The sequence below is a fragment of the Brassica rapa genome, chromosome A08 (genome assembly GCF_000309985.2).
Source record: "Brassica rapa cultivar Chiifu-401-42 chromosome A08, CAAS_Brap_v3.01, whole genome shotgun sequence".
Taxonomy (NCBI): Eukaryota; Viridiplantae; Streptophyta; class Magnoliopsida; order Brassicales; family Brassicaceae; genus Brassica; species Brassica rapa.
Genome location: NC_024802.2, coordinates 3843449 through 3868019, shown reverse-complemented (window position 1 = coordinate 3868019; position 24571 = coordinate 3843449). Strand labels below are relative to the sequence as shown.

Sequence of the window (24571 nt, the reverse complement as noted above, 5' to 3'; positions counted from 1 at the left end):
AAAACCATCAGAAACTATACAACCAAACATTCAGAAACTATACACACGAACTATACAACCAAACATTCAGTGACAAACCAATCAATTAGTTTATATGATTCCTCTAAATCTTTGGCTATAATAGAGATAGAATATTAACAGAGATAGAAGACAAACCTTGTATCGTTTCAATTCAGAGCACGACGGCGAGATCCTTGTGGATTGGGTGAGAATAGACGACGGCGGCCGAAATCTACCGTCGAGAGAGAGAGAGAATAGTGAGACGATGCACACCGAGATCAAACACCACGCATGCAAAAAGGAATCAAACCAAAAAAAATATTAGATCGACAAATCTCACCGATTATCGCAATAAATAAGTTCAGAGAAGAAGGACGAACCTGGTGGAGATTCGATGCAGCGGTAGAGCTTTGGATTGAACGGTAGATCGGTGTGGTAAGCGACGCTGCTTCACTGCTCGAGAAATCGCCTTCTCCGGAGAGAGAGAGAGAGAGAGAGAGAGAGAGAGAGAGAGAGAGAGAGAGAGAGAGAGAGAGAGAGAGAGAGAGAGAGAGAGAGAGAGAGAGAGAGAGAGAGAGAGAGGGAGACGAAGAGAATGGATGGAGACCGAACGACCACTTCTCTCTACCGCTTCCTACTTCCTATTACCACTTGCCACGTGACACAAGCACTTCGGCCAAAAACTTCTTACCTGAAAAACGACTCTTTTATTATTCTCCAATTTTGATTTAAATTTGGGCCGAATTGGGCTAAGCAACGAGGCTTAGAAGCCCCGATAATGTTGCTCTAACTGATCGTGAAAAATATAGGGAGATGTAAGTGTAAGGAATATTTCATTTCCCTATTATATGGTCTTATAGTTATCCGTTTTCTATTAGAATATTGATATTATTTAATATATTTGGTGACCAATGAAATTGAAAATAATGGAGTAATTCATAATCTATCTCTACTTTGATGGACGGTTGAGATTAATCTAAAGGAAACCTTAAAGAGGAATTAGGTCATCTCTCCACCTATACATACATATCTTTAGACCATCATAAAGATATTTTAAAAGCAACAACTAACGTTATAGACGAGGCGAGAGAAACCTAAAAGTTTCTAGAAAAGATTGAGCTGTTCATCTTCCATTCAGGAAGATCTCTCAGGCACAATGAATCCAAGTAACTCTATAAACATTCATATGATTCTATTATGTGATTAATCTAGATGTTTAAAAATTTTAGGGTTCATGTAATTTTAACTTACATGTGGTATCAGAGCAAGGTTATGAACATCTTTTTAATCCATTAAAAATAATAGATCTATGAACTTGATAACTGAAACTGATAGATCTAAGTATTATGATTTCTAGATCTGCTTAAGGGTTTAATTTTCGTATGTGTGCAAAGTTAGTGCTGATCTGAAAATTATATTAGGTCTGTTTTGATAAAATCGTGCGTATTCTGTGCATCTGAAATAATTAACTTTCTGTTTAAAAGAATCGTGCATAGTTTGTGCATACCCGAATTATAATTTAACAGAATCCGTGCAAAAACGGTGTTCTGCGAATTAGGGTTTTTCCGCAAATCCTTTTTCGTGCAAATTTCGGGATTATGTAAATTAGGGTTTTCAAAGACCTAAATAATGATTCGTGAAGTTTTTGTGCAAAATTGATAATAATAATCGATCTGTGCATAATTAGTACAACGTGTTTTGTATATACTGCATAATCGTTTTGTACATAATTCGTACAAAACCGAATTTGCACTTTATAAATTTTTCTATTCGTAATCTGTATAGAAATAATTTATATACATATAAAACACAATTAGTACAAAACATTATTTCACATAAAGTGCTTATTAGGGTTTAGATATCACCATAGTGACTTTACCCTATAATTGTTGCAACTAAAAATTATTATTTAAGCAAAGTTTTTGATCTTCTTATGAATTATTTAGTAATCCACAGGTAGACTATAATCATGAAAATTGATCAGTTACTTAAGAGCGTATGTATTGTGTAAACTAAAGATATCCACATATGATTTGGTTTGAGTAATTAAATACATCATTCAATAATGGAATGATTGTTATCGTGAAAGCTAAGGATATCTACATATAACCTAATTTGAGTAATTCGGTACATCATTCAATAAAGTTCCATGAATGTGTGACCTTATATGAGATTATGTGATTCCCACAGGAACATTATAATTTCTTGTCATATACATTCAACTTTTCGTGTTGATTAAATTTTGAAACTTAATTAATACTTGTTCTATCTCTAAAATGCAGCATCTTCTCCCGCTAATTTGTCATCTATGGTCTCTTATGTCCCCATCCTCACTGGAACCAACTTCTCCGAATGGAAAGAGAAATTAAGTTGAGTTCACATTAGGTGTACTAGATTTGGACTTGGCACTTCGTGAAGAAGAGCCTAGCCAACTCACAAATGATAGTACTGAGGAAGAAAAGAGTTTCCATAAAGCGTGGGAGAAAGCCAACAGATTGAGCATCATGTTCTTAAGGATGACAATAGCTAGTAACATCAAAACTTTCCTTCCAGTTGCAGAGAAAGCTAAGGCTTATCTAGCAGCTATAGAAGAACGGTTTAAGACTGCAGACAAATCCCTTGCTGGGAAACCTATGGCAGATCTTACAACCATGAAACATGATGGCACAAAGTCTATGCATGAACATTGCATTGAAATGACCAATCTTGCGGCTAAGCTAAAGGGTTCAGGAATGAGTGTGGATGATTCATTTCTTGTCCAGTTTATCCTAAACTCTTTACCTCCTCAGTATGGACCATTCCAAATCAATTACAACGCCATTGTTGAAAAGTGGACGTCGATTGAATTGGCTAACAAACTGGTCCAAAAGGAATCAAGGCTTGGTCGTGAAGGTATTAAGGTTGCCCACTATGTCCAAGGAGCTGGACCTAAAGCTGGGAAAAGATATCAAGCAAGTCATAAAAGAGCACCACCCAGGATGAATGATTCTAATCAAGTCAATGAGAAGAAGGCAAGAAAAGATGACCGATGCAACTTTTGCAAAAAATCTGGACATTTTCAGAAAGATTGCCCTAAAAGAAAAGAATTGTTTGAAAAGAAAGGTAATCCTATGGGTTCAGTAAGCTTTTTCGAATCTAACTTTGCTCATGTTTCTTCTGATACTTGGTGGATTGATAGCGGTGCTAATGTACATGTAACTAATTCCTTGCAGGGATTCCTTACAACCCAGACCATAAATCCAAATGAAAACTATATACTTATGGGGAATCGAGACAGAGCGCCAGTTGAAGCTATTGGCATTTATCGTCTCATTTTAGATAGTGGTTTTTGTTTGGATTTATTTCAAACTCTTTATGTTCCATCTATTTCCCGTAATTTAGTTTCAGTAAGCAATCTTGATTTGGCTGGTTTTAAGTCTTCTCAAGGAGATGGTTGTTTCAATTTATTTCTGAACTCTAATAAAATTGGTTCTGGAATATTAGTTAATGGTCTTTACAAATTAAATTTGTCTGATCAAAATTTTGAAACACATCTCACCCTGCAAGATAAACGTAAAACTAAAGCATGTGCGAATGATTCATATTTCTTGTGGCATAAAAGACTAGGACACATTTCTAGTGAAAGAATCAAAAGGTTGGTAAAAGATGGAGTCATTCCGAGTCTTGATTTTACTAATAGTAAAGAGTGTATAGATTGCATTAAGGGCAAGCAAACTAAACACACCAAAAGAGGAGCCACAAGAAGTACACAACTTCTTGAAATCATATATACAGATATTTGTGGACCTTTTGACGTTCCAACTTTCGGAGGCGAAAAGTACTTCATTACTTTTATCGATGATTATTCACGTTATTGTTATCTCTATCTATTGCATGAAAAGTCTCAATCTGTGGATGATGTACAAGTATTCATTACTGGAGTTGAGAGACAATCAGATAGAAAGGTGAAAATCATTAGGTCAGATAGAGGTGGTGAATTTTATGGCAGATATGATGAAACAGGACAACATCCTGGAGCATTTGCCAAACTCCTCTAGAAATTAGGAATCATTGCTCAATACACAACGCCTCCTGATTCTCCATGGCGGAATGGTGTACCTGAAAGGCGTAATCGTACTTATATGGGAATGGTTAGATCCATGATGAGTCCAAAAGCCCATTAAATCCTTCTAGAGTACTAAGCCAATCTTGTCCGGAGAAAATATCATACTCCTTCCGGGAACCATCTATGAAGCACCATCTCCATGGGATTGATTGGAGAGTCGTAACCTCGACCGGGGATACTATCCTATTTTCGTTCAATACGTGTGCTTCAGCTGTGGGAACCGAAATTCACACTGTCGATTTCCGTTTAAATAAGGAAACTAGGAAAATCCTAATTTCCCAGAGGACCCGGATATCTGCTAATTACCACACGTCAAGCAATCAGTACACGAGAATAACAACGATAAAGTATAAGAAATCGAAAAAGAGAGCAAAGAAGATCTTATTCCGAATTTGCGTATGAGCGTTTACAACAAGGTATAAGTCTGGGCTCGAAAGCTGTCGGCGAGATTCCTAGTTCTAGCAACCCTAAGACGGCTAAACCTAATTGAGTCGCAGCTCGAAATAACAAAAACGGAAAATTACCTAAATTGCTTTAAGTGCTAAGTTTGCTCTGAAAAAAGTTCTCCCCTCATGCTCCTCGCCTAGGACTCCTTATATACTAGCTCCAAGGTCGGTTTACGCTTTTACTCTTCTGCCCTTAAGCCGTCATAGCACAAAAATGGAGATATTCCATTTTTCCCGATCTTCACAATTATCTTCAAAACTTCCGTATTTATCCGCGGAAACTTGACATTTATCCTTCATTGTGGGCCAAGCGTAAACCGTGCTGCGGTTTACGGGCTTTTAGTTAATAAATCGTAGGATGGGCCTCGAGTCGTGTTTTAGGTCCCTTTGGGCCGTCTTCCGACTCGACACGTTTACTACGATATCTTTTTGATAAAGAACGAACCTTCCGCGGTTTCTAATCCGCGAAGTTTGATTGATAAGTTAGAATAGCGGAAAACATGGACTGAGCTTACTACGGTCTTCGGGAGATAGCATTCGAAGGTTTGACGAGAATGCATGGATTGATGTCTGTCGATGTTCGGAAGAGTTCAATCGCTACGCAGCGACCGAACTTTGGCTCGAGCCCGATCGCTACGTAGCGATCGAGCGGGACGAGCGCTCGGTCGCTACATAGCGACCGAGCTTTGGCTTGAGCTCGGTCGCTACGTAGCGACCGAGCGGGACGATCGCTCGGTCGCTACGTAGCGACCGAGCTTTGGCTCGAGCTCGTTCGTTACGTAGCGACCGAGCCTTGGCTTGAGCTCGGTCGCTACGTAGCGACCGAGCGGGACGGACGTTCGGTCGCTGCGTAACGACCTGTTTCGAGCTTTCGTCGGACATCTCGATTCTTTCTTCCGTAAAGCTTTTTCGTAAGAAAGAATCTATTTCGAAAAGTACTCTTCGGAGAAATTCTTATTTTCTTCCTCGGACGTTTTAAATGTTAAATTTGTCGTAACCGTTTTTGACCCCAACATCAGCCCAAAGTGTTGACTTTGTTTCTGCCAATTTGAACGTGTCCCTAAGGTCCATGTCCAGATTACTAAAATTTTTATTATTCCATCCTTTCCAAATATATCATAGTATCCACGCAAACTGATAATCATCCATCTGTGGGAAACCTCTCTAGAAGAGATGATCCATATTTGTAAAGAGGAAGCTTGTTGGGAAAATTTATGGGTTTGATGGTATTTTGGAGAGAGCCCAAACCTGAAGTGTTGGATGAAATTCAAAGAACACATGGTTGATTAATTCCTCATCCGCTCCACATCGTGCACAACATATATCCCCTTGTATTCCTCGCGCTTTCAGATTCTTCTTGACTGTTATACACCATGTCACCAATTGTCATAGAAAATATTTTATCTTTGGAGGGCATCGTATTTTCTAGCAGAACGCCTTCAAAACATCAACTGTGGGTCCAAACATTAAAGGTGGTCTTTCCCTATCTCGATAAACTCGTTCTATCAGATATCCTGATTTAACCGTATACTTCCCATTATTTTTGAAATGTCATCCATCCCTGTCCACCATCTCGGTTTTACTCAGTGGTATACTTTCTATATTTTTCACATCCTGGGAATCCATCAAAGCCCGGAGTGCTTATGAATTCCATGTTCACGAAGTAGAATTAATAAGAGAATCCACAGTTAGGTCTAGGTCGAAATTGTGTTGATTTTTATTTACTGGTCTCAGGCGAGTGGTTGGGAGCCATGGATCGTTCCATACATATATATATATATATATATATATATATAATCTTGATCCCACCCTTTTAATTAGTCATTTGCTTATCAGAGATCTAGCAGAAACGATACTCCGCCAGCCATATGACGGAGAATATGAACGAATCGGTTCTAGGGGTGAGGCATTCCTGCAATATCGTCCTTTGAACACTCGGGAAAATAAAGTATTTGACTTCTCAATCAGACGTCATAACTGTTTACCGAGCATTGAATGTGTTGAAATAAATGATATCTTTAAAACCTAGTCCTCCATCCTCCTTATCGATACATACTTTATCCCATGATTTTTAGTGCATTCCTCTTCTACTTCCCCCTGGACTCCACCAGAATTGTGCGACCGCGGTTGTCAGTTTTTTGGCGGTTGCCTTAAGTAGACGTAATAAGACATCACATGGTTTGGTAATGCTGTAACAACTGATTTTATAATCACTTCCTTTCCTCCCTTTGTGAAAAACTTAAAAGTCTAACCATTAATTATATTATTTAGCCGGTCATGCACAAAGCTAAAAACTTGTATCTTGAATAACTAAAAAAAAGGTAAGGTGTCAAACAAGCTTTTTTAGGCAGTAGGGTTGGGGATAGAGGGACTTGAACCCTCACGATTTTAAAAGTCAACAGATTTTCATCTTACTATAAATTTCATTGTTGTCAGTATTGACATGTAGAATGAGACTCTATCTTTATTTTCGTCCGATTAATAAGTTCCACCAAGGATCTATCAGACTATGAAGTGAATCATTTGATTCAACACAAGGCCCTTCCCCCTCTTACTAAGACTACATAATGTTCTTGTAAATTATGGCCAATACCATGTATATAAGCAGTGATTTCCCAAGGTTAATCGTACTCTGGCAACTTTACGTAAGTCAGAGTTTGTTTTTTTGAGGGTGATAGTGGAAAAGTTGACAGATAAGCCACCCTTACTGCCACTCTACAGAACCGGACATGAGATTTTCATTTCATACGGCTCCTCGTTCAATTCTTTCGAAGTCATTGGGTAGCTGTTTCCCTCCTTTTCCTGCTAGGATTGGAAATCCTGTATTTTACATATTCATACGATTGAGTCTTTTAGTTTCCGAAATAGTGTAAAAATAAGTGCTTCGAATCATTGTTATTTGACCGAGACGTGTTCTAAAAAATTTGAGGCATTTTGAATTGTTTGTTGACACGGACAAAGTCTGGGAAAACCTCTGAAATTATTTCAATATTGAACCTTGGACATATAAGAGTTTCAAATTGAATCTCTTTTGAAAAACAAATCTTTTGTCTCATGGTAGTCTGCTTCAGTCTCCTTACGAAACTTTCATTATAGGGTTAGCCATACACTTCACATGTTTTTAGTGATTCACATGGCATCATCAAATCACACAAGTCTTGGATAAGAATCTACAACACACTAGAACGCATTTATTGACGATCCTTTACTCCCACAGCATCTAGGGTTCTTCGGACAATGTAACATTTCAAACTGGGTAAATTCTTAACCCTTCTTCCTCTTACTGAGACTATAAAATGTTCTTTTAATTTAATATATAGAAAATTGTTTATTAGATAAGAAACATTAAAAGTATTCGTGCATTAAAAACAATCCAAATGATGTTAGATAGACTGTCACTGGTTGCTCAAAAAAAGGAAGATAGACCGTCACTGTGCAGCTCAGCACTTCTCTTTAAAACCTAAACCCCCAAAAATCTAAATAAAAACCCTTTCACTTGTCACGGATTTTGACTATGACCATGAAGTAAAAACTCCTTTGCCTTTTGTGTTTCGTTTTCAAACCTTTCGTTCTGATTGTGTTTGGTTTCAGACTGTTAGAGCTCGTTTGTTTCTCCATCTGGATGAGTCATTTAGATGAAAATGAGAGTTTTGTTTGTTTAGGTACTAAAAGTGCAATTCATTCAGATGGATCATCTAGATGATTTTTGGAAATTTAGACTTAATTTTAAAGTCCATTCAGCTGAAACAATTTGGATCATTTGAAAAGAGATGGTTCATTCAAAATGGTATAATGTCTATTATGCCCCTAATGTAATTCACAAATTATAAACCTAAACATAATATCATTTTTATCATATACGAAAACTAACAAAACTACAAAAACACGTTTTCGCGCGAAAACCTAAAAACTTTTCACGGCAAAACCCCAAAAACGCATTTTCCTGCCAAAATTACAAAAACGTGTTTTCCCGTCAAAATTGCAAAAACGTGTTTTCCCGCAAAAACACAAAAAGTGTTTTCATGCCAAAATCAAACATGTTTTCACGCCAACACCCCAAAACATATTATTCCGCCAAAACAGAAAACACGTTTTCCCGCCAAAATTGCAAAAACGTGTTTTCCCGCCAAAACAAAAAAAAACGTGTTTTCCCGCTAAAACCAAAAATCTCGTTTTTCCGCCAAAACACAAAACACGTTTTTCCGCCAAAATTGCAAAAACGTGTTTTCCCGCCAAAACAAAAAAAAAATGTTTTCCCGCTAAAACCAAAAATCTTATTTTCCGCCAAAACCGAAAAAACACGTTTTCCCACCAAAACCGAAAAATCTCATTTTCCCGCCAAAACCGAAAAACTTCGTTTTTCCGCAAAAATTGCAAAAAACGCAAAACAATATGTTCTCCCGCCAAAAACGTGTTTCCCCGCCAAAACCGCAAAAACATGATTTCCTGCCAAAACTGCATAAACGCGTTTTTTCGCGAAAATCGCAAAAACGCATTTTCTCGCCAAAACTGCAAAAATGTGTTTTCCCGCCAAAACCGCAAAAACGTGTTTTCCCGCCAAAACCGCAAAAACGTATTTTTCCGCCAAAACTGCAAAATCGTGTTTTTCCGCCAAAACCGCAAAAACACGTTTTCCCGCCAATAACGAAAGATCTCGTTTTCTCGCCAAAACCGAAAAATTTTGTTTTCCCGCGAAAATCGCAAAAACGTGTTTCCCTCCAAAACCGCAAAAAACGCATTTTCCCACCAAAAACGTGTTTTCCGCCAAAACTAGAAAAACTAATTTGTCGCCAAAACTGAAAATTTGTATTTTCCCGTCAAAACCGAAAAATCTCGTTTTTCCGCCATAACCAAGAAATTTTGTTTTCCCGCCAAAACAAAAAAAAAATGTGTTTTCTCGCTAAAACCGAAAAATCTTTTTTTTTCCCGCCCAAACCGCAAAAAGAAAACTCGTTAATTTTGAAATAATTCTAATGTAAATATATTAAACTAAATAATTAAATGTAATATAGTTAAAATTAATCTCTCTATAATATTATTTGAGAAGTCACTTTCCTATGTGTCGCGCTTACGTTAATTCTTACGACGGTTAATTACCGAGGAATCCTTAGTGAATAAAAAATTTTAAATTTAAATACTATTATTGATTTTTTATATAGTTTCCTTTTAAAAAACTTCCAAATAACATATAAAGGTAATATTTATAAAGTTAAAAACATGAATTTAAAAGCGAAAATATATTATATATAATATGATTTCATTAAAAAGGAAAGTTCACAAAATAGTAATACTACATTTAAAACATATTTTTAAATAACATAAATATACCTTTGAAGTAATAAAATACTTTTTTTGTTCAAAAAATTACATTCTTTATATCTATTTTTTTTTTCTTAGATGAAAAAAAATATTTTTGTATATAATGTGATTTCAAACAACAAGTTTACATAGATAATCTTGATATTAGAAAAATTAATATTTTTTATTTTAAAACATAATTTTAAACAATACAAAAAGAACTATTTGTTTTCTTAATATTTAGATTGATCTTTTATTTTATGTTTTTATGTTGGTGGAACTTAATATAGCTGTAAACAAAATACCCAAGCAAACCTCAATTCTCATTTTAAGTTTATTAAAAATAAATTTCATGTTGTCATTCAATAAATCTAAGGCAAAAAAATATTTAGAATTTATCAAATATTTTAATTATTATAAATATTGATATGTGTTCACGATCTTTCAAAAATTTATCAGTTACTTATGTAAATTCCTATTGATCATCGTTTTATTTTCTAATACTTTTAAATATCAACATATAATTTGATAAATAATATGGAAATACATGCACATTCAAGAGATCAATATAACTAATTTGATTTGACCTAATTATAAGAAATAATAAGTACATGTCAATCTGAATTTGAAAGAATATATGTAACTGAATATACACACAACATGAGTGACTCGATCCAACTTATATCTAAAATCATAGATTTAACTACAATAAGAATATATAATTTTATAGTAATAATTTATTTATTTATTTTATAAATATCGACTAATCCAACTAATATCTAAAATCATAGATTTAACTACAATGAGAATATATAATTTTATAATAATAATTTATTTATTTATTTTATAAATATAAATATAGGATGACTCAAACTATATTAATAAACTAAAATAAAATATTAACCAACTGTTACATATTAGATCTTTTGTAAAATTTATATATATACATGAGACTTCAGAGCGTTATATTAATTTATGTAATTTGGAATCAAATACTTTCGTTTGTTTTTTATTTCAATCTAAGTATAATATATTTTAAGTTATACATAATCTTACTAAAATACATTTACATATATAAAACAACGACCAACCTAATTGCAAATAAGAAAATTAATCAAAACTTTAATATATTTAAAATAAAAAATATTATAGTTGAATTCAGATAAATAGATGCAATCCAATATGCACAAATGAAAACTAAATTGACTGTAAAAACAATAAAACCGACTAGATATAACATATCAAAAATCATGTCTAATTAAAGTAATATAATATTATTAATATAAATTATACATATAAATTATAAATTAATTTAAAATTAAAAGTAAATGTCAATAAATTATTATATTTTATTTATTGTATAAATATTTATACCCGTGCATGAGTACGGGAAAATCACCTAGTCAAACATATGATTAAATCAATACAAGGGTATTTTGGTAATTTGTTTAAAAATCTATTTAGATGATTCATCTATGAACTATGTGGATGGACAAACAAACAATCACAAAAATCTGAATGAATCATTTGAATAGATCATACAAATGAATCATTTGGATGAAGATGATAAATGGTGAAATGGATGAAGATGATAAATAGTGAAATAAACAGCCCCATATTATCCAGATCAGAACTCGGGCGATGGAAAAACTAAGGCATATGCCAAGGATAGACATGGAGACCCTAAATTATCAATCCACCAACGAACACAAAATTGTAGAGCAAGAGGGCATGGAGTTTGTTCGGTCGGAAGCAGTAGTTTTTCAGTGTTGTCCGAGTGATTAGAGTATAGAAGGATATATCACGGCGAAAGTTTTCAAGGTATTCGAGCTTGAAAGGTATAGAGCTGGAGAATCAATGACAAATGTATTATTTGAATGAAATTAAGAAATGGTCAGCGTTTCAATAGCTGTGTGATTGCCAACGATGGCCATTTGGTTTAGGAAGAAAAGCTGCATTGCTTCCACCGCCTCCTAAGTCTCCTGCAGAGTCTTGGTCATGGAGAAAACCAGATAGAGTTGCCCCAATTCTTTTATTTGAAAAATGTTGAATCACAAGCAGTAAAGAAACTCTAATGTAATAAAACAGAACACAAAAGCTTGTTTAAAATTTTTCGGGGCAGCGACAATGACCAAATTATGTGTTGAAGACACAATAACGCAAATAACAAACATTATTTAAGATTCTTCTCTGTCCGTTTTAAGCCCTTTGCTCCACGTAAGACCCCGAGAGTCCTGATGTTCCAAGAACGGTAACCTACCAAAGAAAATCAAACCAAAATTCATGAATTTGGATAGCATGGATGATGCATGAAGGTCGACAAAAAGATCAGATATACAACTTGTCGTTAATTATGCAAACCACACTTGAATCAGGCTGTTCTAACTAATATATGTTGGCGAAGAAGATGTGCATTTACCTTTCCCCATTCTGAACCAAGCCCGCTGCATCTCATCTTCAAGTGGATCATCTTTGTCCCCAACTCCGTCTCAACCTTCTTCTTCAAATAAACTTCTTCAGGTCCAAACGCATCTAGGTAGGTAGCATACCTATGATAAGCAAGACGCAGCGCTTTGGTTATATCTTCTGGTAAGCTCTTCACATCCTGAAACAAAATAAGAACACATCAAACATGTCAAACCCAAAAAAAGAATGTGGTTGGTTAGTGAGTCAACAACAACAACAAACAAACCTCTCCACTCATCCCAATGCTATCGTCGATTTCCATCTTTAGGGAATTGAGAATCCCACCAAACTCTTCAACAGCTTCAGCTGCTCTGAACACATTCGTCAAGGCCTCTTGCCCTGCCTTGTCGTCTGTGTTTTTCGAGACTGCCTTTTTCGCCTCGTTAACAACAGCAGAAGGCAGCGCTGACCAGTCTGCAGCCATCAAACCTTTGAAAGCATTAAGAACATCACTGTCTTTGAGTTCAGGCATGTGAGACACATCTTCGCTAAAGTTGCGCACACCTCCTATGCCAATTGCTCGAGGATACCGACAATCTGCAGCTTCACCATCAAACACGTCAAAAAAAAAAAAGTGCACGCAGGAGCAGACATCTCTGCTGACCATTTTTTCACCAGCAAGCACGTTATATACAAAGCGAAATGAAAGAGCTATAGTTTTCAAAGGTAAACTTCAAAACAAACTCTTTTTCACTATGAAACAATCACAAAGACCTCAAAGTCTTTGCAAAAAAGGATATAGCTTTCAAAAGTAATTTTAAAATGAACTCTCGTCTTTGCAGATCATTTTTACCATCAAACATGTCAATCTCAAAGTGAATGAACGAGTAGACCTAAATGTCTTGGCAACAAAGGAGCTATAGCTCTCAAAGGTAAATAGTACAACAATGAATCTGGAAGTCGTGATCCCTAGTATCTAGAAAAGAGCTTTATCTCCCAAAGGTAACGGTAAAACAAGTCGTGATCCTTTTAAAGATCAACACAGTAAGCTTAAGATTCCACCAACACTAATTAGTAAGTAGACGATCTTTCCCACCGGAACATATAGAAACAAAGAGGCGACGATTATAGTTGATTACCGTAAGGAGTTCGATTTGAAGGAAATGAAGAAACAGCGAAGAATCCTCGCGTGAGGAGGGAACGATTGCGCAATAGCTGATTTGGAGGGGCGGATCTCAATGATCGGAGCGTAGCGACGGAGGCCGCCGCAGCGGTACGGCAGAGGGATCGCACAAGTAGCATCGTAGAGTTTTTTTTTTGTTGTGGTCAATCTGAATGCGAAAGCTTCTCGCAACCTGCGGTGTTCCGATGACGGTGACCACGTTCTGGACTGTATAGATTTTTTGGGCCATGAAACTCACAGGCTCCAGCCCATTAAAGCCCATTGATGATATTTTCTTCAAGCTCTTGATGATATTTCTGTACTGAAAAATTCTACGACCATAAAAATGTTTGTAAATAAACACTTATACCGTGTTGACAAAAAAAAAACACTTATACCGTTATGCATAGGGTTAACTATTTTAGATTTGAATGATTTGGTTTTGGTACTGTTGTTTAGAATTTAAAAAATACCTAAATAAATACTAAATCTCTGCCTCTCAGCCGTAACATAATTCTTGAATGTAACAATAAACCTTTGCAAGAATTGCCATGTTAGACTACAGAATCTCATCACTGAGGATGCTACTTTTGATAGATATTGCAGCTTTGTAATCTGATTTGTACTCTCTCTACTCTCTTTGAAAAAACTAAATGTGACACACTGCTTTTGTTTCTCGCCGCCGGCTACTGTTCCGATCATCCCTCCGGTCGTTTCTCTATCATTCCTCCACTTGTCTTTCCGGAGATGACGCATAAACATCTACCGCTCCTTTCGAATCCGCCACCGAATTCTAACGATCGAAGATATATACACAGCAAAAAACAAAAGGAGGGGTTGGTAACCGGTGGCGTAAGCCAACCGGCCACTAAAGATTGTTGCTGTGTTTTCTAGAGAAAGGTCAGAGAAAAGAGAGAGAATTAAACTGGTCCCTTCATAAGCCCACGTTACTTCAACTAAACAATTAGTAACATTTTAAATCTAACCCAATTATTTTTTCCCACCAAGTCCCCATGCTAAAATTAGGCCGCGTGAAATGGGTTTATTGCTAACTAAAGTAATCATGTACAAGTTCGAAAAGTTAAAAGTCATTGCAGAATTAGTGCTAAAAAATGGGGTTTACAATAACTTGTATAGAAATTATCAATTAATATCTATGTATATAATAAATATAATTAAATTATGGATAACAAATTATAATTTAAATAATTTAATTTAGAAATTGGTTCACTAACATAAAAATTATAAGGTTCTTAAATAATAATAAAATATTTTAGATTGTATAGCATATTATTTATAAAAATTTATATTTTAAATTTAAAAAAAAATGTGAGATATTGACTCCGGTAACAAAATTTTCTGGCTCCGCCACTCATTATGACGTCGACTGATTTGAGGCTAAAGATGTTACACAGCCTGGAAATAGTATTTAATGGAAACCCAAGGTGTTTCAGGATGAACTCATCGGAGGCGTAACTACGATGCCATATGACCTAAATGGAACTTCTTTTTCTACTAAAACAAACGGAATATTGGATCTAGAGATAAACAACATAAAGCCCAACTGAATAACAATGAAACGGAAAATTTGGTTTCGCATGAGCCCAGTTCAAAAAACAAAAAGGAGACGGAAATTATTTGGTTGCGTGGACTTATTTTTAGGTGACACGTGTCATAAATTGCCCCAATTTTCTGACTACTATGGACGCAGGAGGATAGAAGTAAGTCTACTTTATTATTATATATATAGAAGATAGATGTATCATCGGTTATTTTACTCAATAAAATATTGAAAAAAAGAAGGATTGCCAACGTGTTGATTATAATAATATATCATCACTTGTTTATATAATAAATATACTAGATTTTGATACGTGCTTTGAAAGCGCGGAATAACTTTTCAATTTAAATGTTTCACTGTTTTAATATTCGACCTAAACCCGCGGCCAGACCAATAAACTCGATGACCCGCAAGTAATCTAGTTCAGATTTAACAAAAAAGTTCGTTAATTAAAAACCTCATAAAACTCTGTAAAAACTCAAAAAAATTAGCATTAAGTCGTGATCCGACACCGGTTAACCCGGAGAAATCCTATAAAATTGATAATATTTCTAAAAGAATTTGACTAAACTTTTCATACAATTTTTAATATTAAAAAATCAAATATGTATTTTAACATTCTTTTTAATACAATTATTTAATTTTAATAGTATATATATAGATAAAATTAGTCAAAAAACATCAAGTATGATTCATGTAAATATTTATGAAAAAAAAGAATAAGAGTAAGATGTATTAAAATTATTTTATTAGTATATATTTAAAATATTATTGTTATAACATCATGTAATTTGAATATACAAATATGTTCATGTAGTGTTATTTATTGGATAGTTAATAAGGTTTATTGCTATTGAGAACCAATAATATTTTCATGTGGAAAAACAAAGAAATAAATTCAAATGAATTCAAAAAGAAATAACTTTACACAAATGCACCCATTTTGAAAAATTCTGATGAATATTCGTATATAAATTTGGGATTAAAAAGAGTTTTTTTTTGCTTCACCTTAAGGGGTGCATTCAAGATAAATTATTTGTATGTGTAATAAATGCAATAAAAAGATATATAAACCAACTTCTAGTGCATTTAAAGTTTGGGTTTGGTTGTTAATAGTAACTAGGTGGACCGCCCGCACGTATGTGCGGACATTAACTTTAATATTAAATTGATCTTATATTTACAACTATATAATACTTATGTTATATGTATATGGTTAATATGAAAGATTCGATGTTACATATTGATATTTATACTATGTTCATATAAACAAAGAATACATTAGAACGTATAAAAAACGATCACATTTAACATTAATCATAAAACATCAGAAAAATATAATTGAGAAAAAATAAATATTTCATGCATAACTCCAATAAAAAAAATCAGCCATGGAATATAAAAGAGAGATTTGAATTACCTGAAATTTATTATCATTGGTTTCATTGTAACAACATAGATGATTTACGGTTTCTTTCTCTAAGCTTTAAGTCAAAAAAGAGGTAATTCTAACAAAAATATTTAAAGATCACAAATTATATAATTGATAGGACAACATCAATGAGTTTCAAAGCTTTTAAAAAGCTTTGAGATTACCTTTGGCTCTCAGACGTACCGAAGAGGATCACGCACAATAAATAAATTGCACTTGATTAGCATACATATCTTATATTATATTCTTGATAAGTGATTTAACTTTATAAAAAAAAATTACCTTTTTCGAAAGGGATGATCAGTTCCTGGATAAACAGAGTCGTCTCTTTTTGTTAGTTGAATCACTACTGATGCAAATATATAGATAGAGATACAACATGGAGAGGAAGAGAACAAAAATAAACGGAGAAGAAGAATCTCCCATAAAATTACCAGTAATGGTGTTCCCGTCTATGAGTTACTTATTGATTATCATACACCTGCGCAAGATCACAAAAGTAGAATTTAAATTATAACGATCAAAAACATATGAAAACTTAAAAGATAGATGCGTGAAACTAATGTGGGTGGTGCGATATTTATATAGCAAATTAGTTTAAGTTTCTAAATGACCTAGTTTTCAAGAGAAGCAATGAGATATAATATCCTCTAATAAATTTTAATTCAGCCATGAGATAAAATATCTTCTAATAAATTTTTAAAAATATTCTGGTTATAATATATACATAATTTTGATAACTCAAATCTTGTTATATATATATATATATTTAAATATTAAATGCATGATATTAGAAAAGAAGATATCTCGTCAGTTGATTGAAAATGGTTTTTGATAAAACAAATCCCACTATAAGGATTTAAATAATAGATAATAAGAAAAGAATAAGGAATTTTAACGTTAAAACCCCCTAACTAAGTTTGTTTTGGGCAAAAACCCCCAAACTAAGTATTTAACGAAAATACCCTAAACTAACTTTATTTAATGAATTAAACTCTGATAGGTCATAATTACTATTATTACCAGTAACTATTTAGTTTAGGGGTTTCTACACTAAGTAAATATAGTTGAGAAATTTTACCATTAAAATAAAAAAATTCAAAATATTGTAATAGGAGGATAAATTTTCAAAATACATTTTATAAATTAATATATAAGCTTCTATAAATGACTTAGAACCTCTTATAATAATTTAAAACGTCTGATTTTTATAAATGTATTTATAATCTTATAAATGTATTTATAATTTTATAAATGTATTTATAATTTTATAAATGATTTATAAAGCATGCATTGAATTATTAGACATTAATAGTTATTATGATACTTTATATACAAATATAATTCTTTCTATACGAATATAAAATCATTATATCAATTCAAATAAACACTTTTGTGTATTAATTTATGTAATTTATAAATATATAAAAAAATTGATCGCATTATTACTCTTTCATAGTTTCAACAATTAGTTACCATAAATAATTATTTCTAATATTATGTAGATTATTTGGAAAGTGGTAATTGAATTATCCTTTCCTTTTAGATATAATTATAATAAATAAAATTAAAAATCATCGGTCAATCAAATTATAACAATTTGAAGAGTTCATTTATGATCAACACGTAATAAAAAATCACTTATGTGACTTCTCAATCAATATATAGTAGGATTTATATTTTTATAAATAATTTTAAAATTCTGATAAATTTATTCTGTAAACAACGATAAATAATTTAAAAATCATATTAATAAACATGTTTGGATTTTGTAATATTTAAATAGTTATTTATATAATTATATTTGAATACCATTCATCAAGTAGAATATAAAACTATTATAATTATCTTATATAAAAAAATTTCATTTTATTTTATAGTTTAGAAATATTAAAAGTAATAAAATATAACATTATTAATCTTTCTATAATTTCGAGATTTAGTTGCCATAAATTGTTATTTGTAATATTCTTTAGATTATATGGCAAGTGATCTTAAATGTTTTTAGACTTAACTTAAATTTTTAGATCTAATTTAAATAAATAAAAATTAAAAATAATCGACCAATCAAATTATAACAATTTTTTTGAAACTTCATATATGACCGACACGTCATAAGAAATCATTAAAGTGACTTCTCTTTTAATGTATAGGAGGATTGGTGATAGAAAATAATTCAGTTTTGTAAAAAGGTGATGAATATAACATATTTCAAAAAAAAAGAGAAATGACATTTTTGTGAATTAGTTGAATTTTTAGGATGCATAAAACAAAACAAAAATTCAAAAAGAATTAATTTTTTTGTTTGAGCATTAATTTTAAATTATTTTTGAAAGAAGCTTATAGTTATTTGGCTAATTGTAGAAAAAAGCTTGATTACTTTAATCAATTCCCTGCAAAATTTTACAATTGTTTTGAGAAAATCTACAAACTAGACTTTTTCATTCCTGATTTCGGTCTATTTTGTGTTCGACTTTTTTCATTTTTCGGCATTTTTATTTATAAAAATTAGCTACCATATTGGATCCATATCTAATTTGGTTTGATCCGGTTCATATACCATTAGTTTTTGGGTTATTGAGTTTTATACAAAAAATCATATAAATATATTGACCTTTGATAGTAAATTAATTTATATGATTAGAAATCATATTTATTAAAAACTAAATACATATTCCTTACTCTAATTTTTAAATATAATATTTTATGTTTTATAAAAAAATTAAAATAAAATAAGAGGATGACAAAAAAAATTAAAATAAAATAAGGACATAGTAATTTCATAATATTATTATATAAATATGTTTTAGAACAGATATTTACCAATAGAAATAAAAACATGTTTTATTTAAATTGATGAAAATGAGGAAAACAAAACAGCCTTTTACTTCAAAAGTAACAAATTATTAAAATCAGTGTATTATTTATAAATATCATATTAATAAAATAAATTATGTATATATTATTAATTTTATTATTAAGTTTATATATAAGTATACTAATATATTTTAATTTATTTGTTTCTTCAGTTTATTCAGTAGTAACAAATCCAAACCATTTTTACTATTTTAATTCTGTTCAGTTTTAATCGGTTTGGTTTTATTGGTTTCATCTCTATAGTTTTCATTCGGATTCGGCTGGTAGGATCATTAAATGTAATAATAAAGACCAAAACACGCTAATCACTCGGAGTCACTTAATAAATTCAAATTGAAAATGGCTTTTCATTATAATATGTCAAAGAAACAACTTAATCATCTCGATGCTTATTTTTTTGGGTACATTTGCTAAAACCAACCCAAATATTCAAGTCAAATATAAAAGTATACCCCACTTTCATTCAAATGCAAAACCAACCTAAAGGAGTAGTGAAAGTACTATTTAACCCTTATGACCAAACAAAAAACAGAAATGTATTTTACGTTTCTATCCTTTGGAAGTCTACACGTAATAAAAGAAGTCTACATATATATAGACTTCCTACGAAGTCTACTTTATATACTTGTTTTGTAGTCTACACTCTAATTTGATCTAATAATTTAATTGTGAAAATGTATAAAAATAATTATTGTGATATTTTTAACTAATCATCAATATAATGGATAATATGAAGTAAATAAATTAAAATTTCATATAATCGAACAATTTTGAAGAATATATACTAATTTGGTTATCATGTGTTATACTATGTTCATAGTTTATAAACAAAAGGTTCTAACATGTTATGTCTTTTAGTAGTTGATTTCAAAGGGTTAGATTTTAGATTTTGTTTTTTTTTTGTTTTATTAACTTAAATCTGCATATTAATGTTTAGTAGTTTATATTTTGTATAAATGAGACTTTTTGATTATCAAGCAAAACATTTAGGGTTTGAGATTTGTGGTTTAGGGTTTCGTAGACCTACAATAAAGTTTATTTATCTGAAGACGTCTTTTTCAGTCTATATTTTTCAATTTGTTTTACAAAAAATCATTATATTTAAACTAAGTTAAGTTCCTTACGAATAAAAAAGTGAAATCATATACTATAACTATTAAAAAATAAAAAAATAAATTTAATAAATCATATATTAAAATTATTAAAGTAATAAAGAATAAACAACAATAATTAAATTATTATAGTAGACTTCCAAAAAGGTCTACTATGTTAAGGTAAGATCTACTCCAAAATTTTAATTTTAGTAGACTTCAAACGAAGTCTACAGTATCGTAAATTTTAACCTAGTTACATTTTTGTCTCCCTATATAAACAAAATTTATACAATCTCTCTCTAAAGTGGCTGCACAAGTTTTTAAAACTCTCTCCCTTCTCTCTAAAACTTTCTCTCTTCTCTCTAAAATTCTCTCAATTGTTTCCAAATCTCTCTCATTATCTTCTTTCTCTCTAAAATTTTCTCAAGTCTTTCTCACAATATTATCTTGTCATTTTAGATATTATGATTCATGGTTTTCATCTTCTCCTTTAAAAAATGTAAGTTTTAGATCTATAGATTTTAAATGTGTATTTTTTATGTTTATTTCTCACAATATTATCTTTTTTTGGTAGGTATTATCACTCATGGATTTCATTATCTCCTCTAAAAATGTAAGTTTTAGATTAATAAATTTTAAATATATATTTACATGTTTATATTCAAATAAATTTATAGATCAAGCTCTCTACATTAATTTGCTACTAGTTTACCTTATAAATTCTATTATGTAAAGTATTTTCAGATTTAAAATTATTTTCACATTTCAAAATATATAGATTTTTTCAGATCTGAAAATTATCAGACAGTGTAGACTTCTAAAGAAGTTTATTAAAGCTTGCAGACTTCATATGAAGTTTAATAAACCACAAAGTTTAAGCAGACTTCATTGGAAGTCTACAAAAATATGACTTTAATTTTTTTTTTCTATGTTTTTTAATAATTTTATCTTATTTTGCAGGTATTTTCTTCCATAGTTGTTCTCTTCTCGTCCTAGAAATGTAAGGTTTACATCTATAGATTTAAAATATGTGTTCTAGTATTTATATTCAAATAAAGTTACATATTAAAATTCATATTAATATGTCTTTAATTTATAAATATTTTGTCTATTAAATCATATTTTTAAAAGTTTTTTATATTTAAACTTATTTTATATTTTTAATGTATTTATTTTTCAGATCTATTTTTTTGATAGAGTAGACTTCATTTGAATCTACTTAAAACTTATGGCTGGTAGACTTCAAATGAAGTCTACTAGCCTTGACTTTTAAGCATATTTCATTAGAAGTTTACTCAAATATGATTTTAATTTTTATCTTATTTTTCATAATTTTATTTTATTTTGCAGGTATTCTCATCCAATGTTTTCAAATCATCTTCCCAAAAATGTAAGCTTTCCATATATTCATTATAAGATATTTTGTGTTTATAAAGAACTAAATTTATAGATTCATACATTATCTTTTTGCTTTGTTACAAGGATGACAAAAAACCATTTTTGAAATATTTTCTAGAACAAAGTATTTTCAAATTTTCTAAATGCACAGTTTTAGATATGAAAATTTTCCATTAGTGTAGACTTCAACTAAAGTCTACTAAACAATAACTTTACGTAGACTTAATAAAAAGTCTACTAAAATATGATTTTATTTTTTATCTTATGTTTTTCTCATAACTCTATCTTATTTTGCAGGTACTTTTTCCAAGACTTTATTTGAAGCATCAAGATTATGAAAAATCAAACATACTCAAGAATACTTTTTAATATATTGCTCTGTAATAACTTTCATAATAAAATATTAATTTTTAAATAATTTTTAATGCATAATCTATAAACATTGTATTCATTTTTAGTTGTTTTCACTTGTATGATATTATTAATTTTTTGTTAGATATCAATTTTTTCACAAGATCTAACCAACCAAACAAGTAAAACCACCATAAGCTAAAATAATAACTAACACACATGTGAGAAGAAGAAAATCTATACAAAATTTTCCCAAAAATTTTCAAGAATAACACTAATCAAAACAATTTGCAATAAGTATCAAGTGTATAATTATAACACATTAAATTGTGAAATTCATCCAAGACCATTAAAATTTTACTAACATACACTGTAAAATAATTAAATCATGAAAAAATATGATGAATAATACACAAATACACTTTTAATAGAATTTACGACGTAGACTTCAACTGCAGTCTACATTTGTAGATTTACAAAAACGTCTACACTTATTATCTAACATATAGTAAATCCAAAAATTTTTAGTGTATTTGGCGCAGGCTTGATACACAAAGGCGTACAAAGTGTGTCTTAGATAACTCGATCAAGTTCCGTACTTGTCGATTATTCGTGACAGGCATAAGAGGAGTATTTTCCTATTCGGAGTCATTTGTTTTAAATGATGTTTGGTAAGAAATAGGTTAGCACCATCTTCTCAATTTTGTTGTCCAGATCATAATTTTCTTGTGTCATTTCAAGAAGTTTACCATGTGTACAGCCATCATGCACAATGAACATTCTTCAACCTTTCTGATTCTTCATCCTTTTCGAATATTTTGTCATCTAAAATGTCTTTGGCCCATGTTTCACACTCGCTCTAAGTTTCCAACCACATCCTTGAACACGACACTTAGCCACATACATAGTTTTCGTTGTCTTATATGCTGGGAATGTAAATTTATATTCCACAGTCACCGACTTCAGCTTTGAAACAAGCTCAGCCTTACTAGCAAAACTATAAACGAAGACTTACAAATACGTCTACAATTATTAGCTAACAACATTGTCAAATCAAATGAATTATACCTTCATAATTATAAAAAAAAATTCTTTTCAAAATCACTCAAACCCATTAGGTTTAACTAACACACACTGTCAAACAAAAAATCTAGAAAAAATTTAATGAATAATACACAAATTTACATTTTTATAGATTTTTCTATGCAGACTTAATATTCAGTCTCTGAAGATGTAGACGTTCTTTTTAGTTTACAGACGTAGACTGTCAAATATGTATACTCTTTGGGTTGGTTTTTGCAATTGACCATTTTACGGGTTGCTTTCTATAGTTGAATAAAAGTTGTGATTTTGTACATGTAGACTTTCTTTTCGGTCTACAATTTAAAAAGGTTAGTTTTTGCAATTGACCAGAATTCATCCAAGATTTGACTTTCAGAACTAGACTTCATATGCAGTCTACATGTTTGAATTTTTTTGAAAGAGGTTAGTTTTGCAATTGACCAAGTTTGACTTCAAATCAGTAGATTGAAATGAACGTCTACGGGTGTGTAGACTTCTTGTGAAGTCTACTCTCAAATCCGACGGGTTGGTTTTGCATTTGACCAAAATAAAAAAGTAGACTTTATACGCAGTCTACAATTTTTTTTAAGATAAGAAGACTGCATATGAAGTCTACAATTTAATAAATTTTTGATTGCTTTTAAAACTTTTTGGTCAAACACAAAACTAACCTATTCCACGAAGTCAAAGTTTTGGTCAAATGCAAAACTGACCTTTTATAGACTTCGGTGGCAGTCTACATTCTGTAGAGTTCCGTTGAAGTCTATTTTGAAAAGTCAAAAGTTCGGTCAAATGAAAAACTAACCTCTTTTAGGTAGACGTCTTAGTACGTCTACCGAAAGTTTTATTTTTGTTGTCAAAGGTAAAGACGGAGACTACTGGGGAAGTCTGCGTTAGAAAAAAAATTTGTCTGGTCAATTGCAAAACTAACCCGTGCGTTGACAAAAAGACTGCATCGTAAGTCTCCACGGAGGCGTAGACATACAAAACAGTCTACCGTCACGACACAGATCTGAAAAAAGAACGAAAACCATGTAAATAGTTACCTGTTTCATGTGTAAAGCTCGTTTCCAACCTTTTCAACCGTCCAAACTCCGAATATGAGCAAAAAGAAGCATCTTTAACGATTCACTAATGAAGAAACTCGAAAATATGAAGTTTGTGATTATGAAAATGATAGTTATGAGAGTTTTTTAGATGGAAATGTAGAGGAAATGAGAGGAAATCAAGTTTTTTGGGTTAGAATGAGAAAAAAAGTGGTTGAAAATTGAATTCTAGAGCTTTAGAGCTCAAAAATGGTGGTTCATGGTGGTTGGAAAAATTGATGATGATGGCATTTTTGTAAATAAGAAGAAATGGTTATGGTGTATTTGGTTTTT

General features: G+C 31.5%; 1 protein-coding gene across 2 annotated transcripts; it reads right to left on the bottom strand.

The window, feature by feature from the left end:
* Window positions 1–11862: 11862 nt before the first annotated feature.
* LOC103833076 (succinate dehydrogenase subunit 5, mitochondrial) lies at window positions 11863–13649 on the bottom strand. 2 transcript variants are annotated; one of them, XM_009109176.2, is made up of 4 exons: window positions 13395–13649; window positions 12542–12852; window positions 12269–12454; window positions 11863–12105 (listed from the first exon to the last, which is right to left on the bottom strand). In XM_009109176.2, the coding sequence occupies exons 1-4, from the start codon at window positions 13555–13557 to the stop codon at window positions 12049–12051; spliced, it is 717 nt and encodes a 238-aa protein (XP_009107424.2). In that variant the 5' UTR covers window positions 13558–13649; the 3' UTR covers window positions 11863–12048. The 2 variants fall into 2 exon arrangements, with proteins under 2 accessions (XP_009107424.2, XP_009107423.2); XM_009109175.3 differs by having other exon boundaries at window positions 12542–12858; window positions 13395–13633.
* Window positions 13650–24571: the final 10922 nt, after the last annotated feature.

Bases quoted from the DNA above. Each gene is read 5' to 3' on its own strand.
- LOC103833076 (XM_009109175.3), bottom strand. From the start codon at position 13,557: ATGCTACTTGTGCGATCCCTCTGCCGTACCGCTGCGGCGGCCTCCGTC. The intron at 12,455-12,541 runs GTTTGTTTGTTG...ATTTTGTTTCAG, and splicing joins GCATTGGGATGAGTGGAGAG to GATGTGAAGAGCTTACCAGA. The intron at 12,106-12,268 runs GTAAATGCACAT...TTTCTTTGGTAG, and splicing joins TTGGTTCAGAATGGGGAAAG to GTTACCGTTCTTGGAACATC.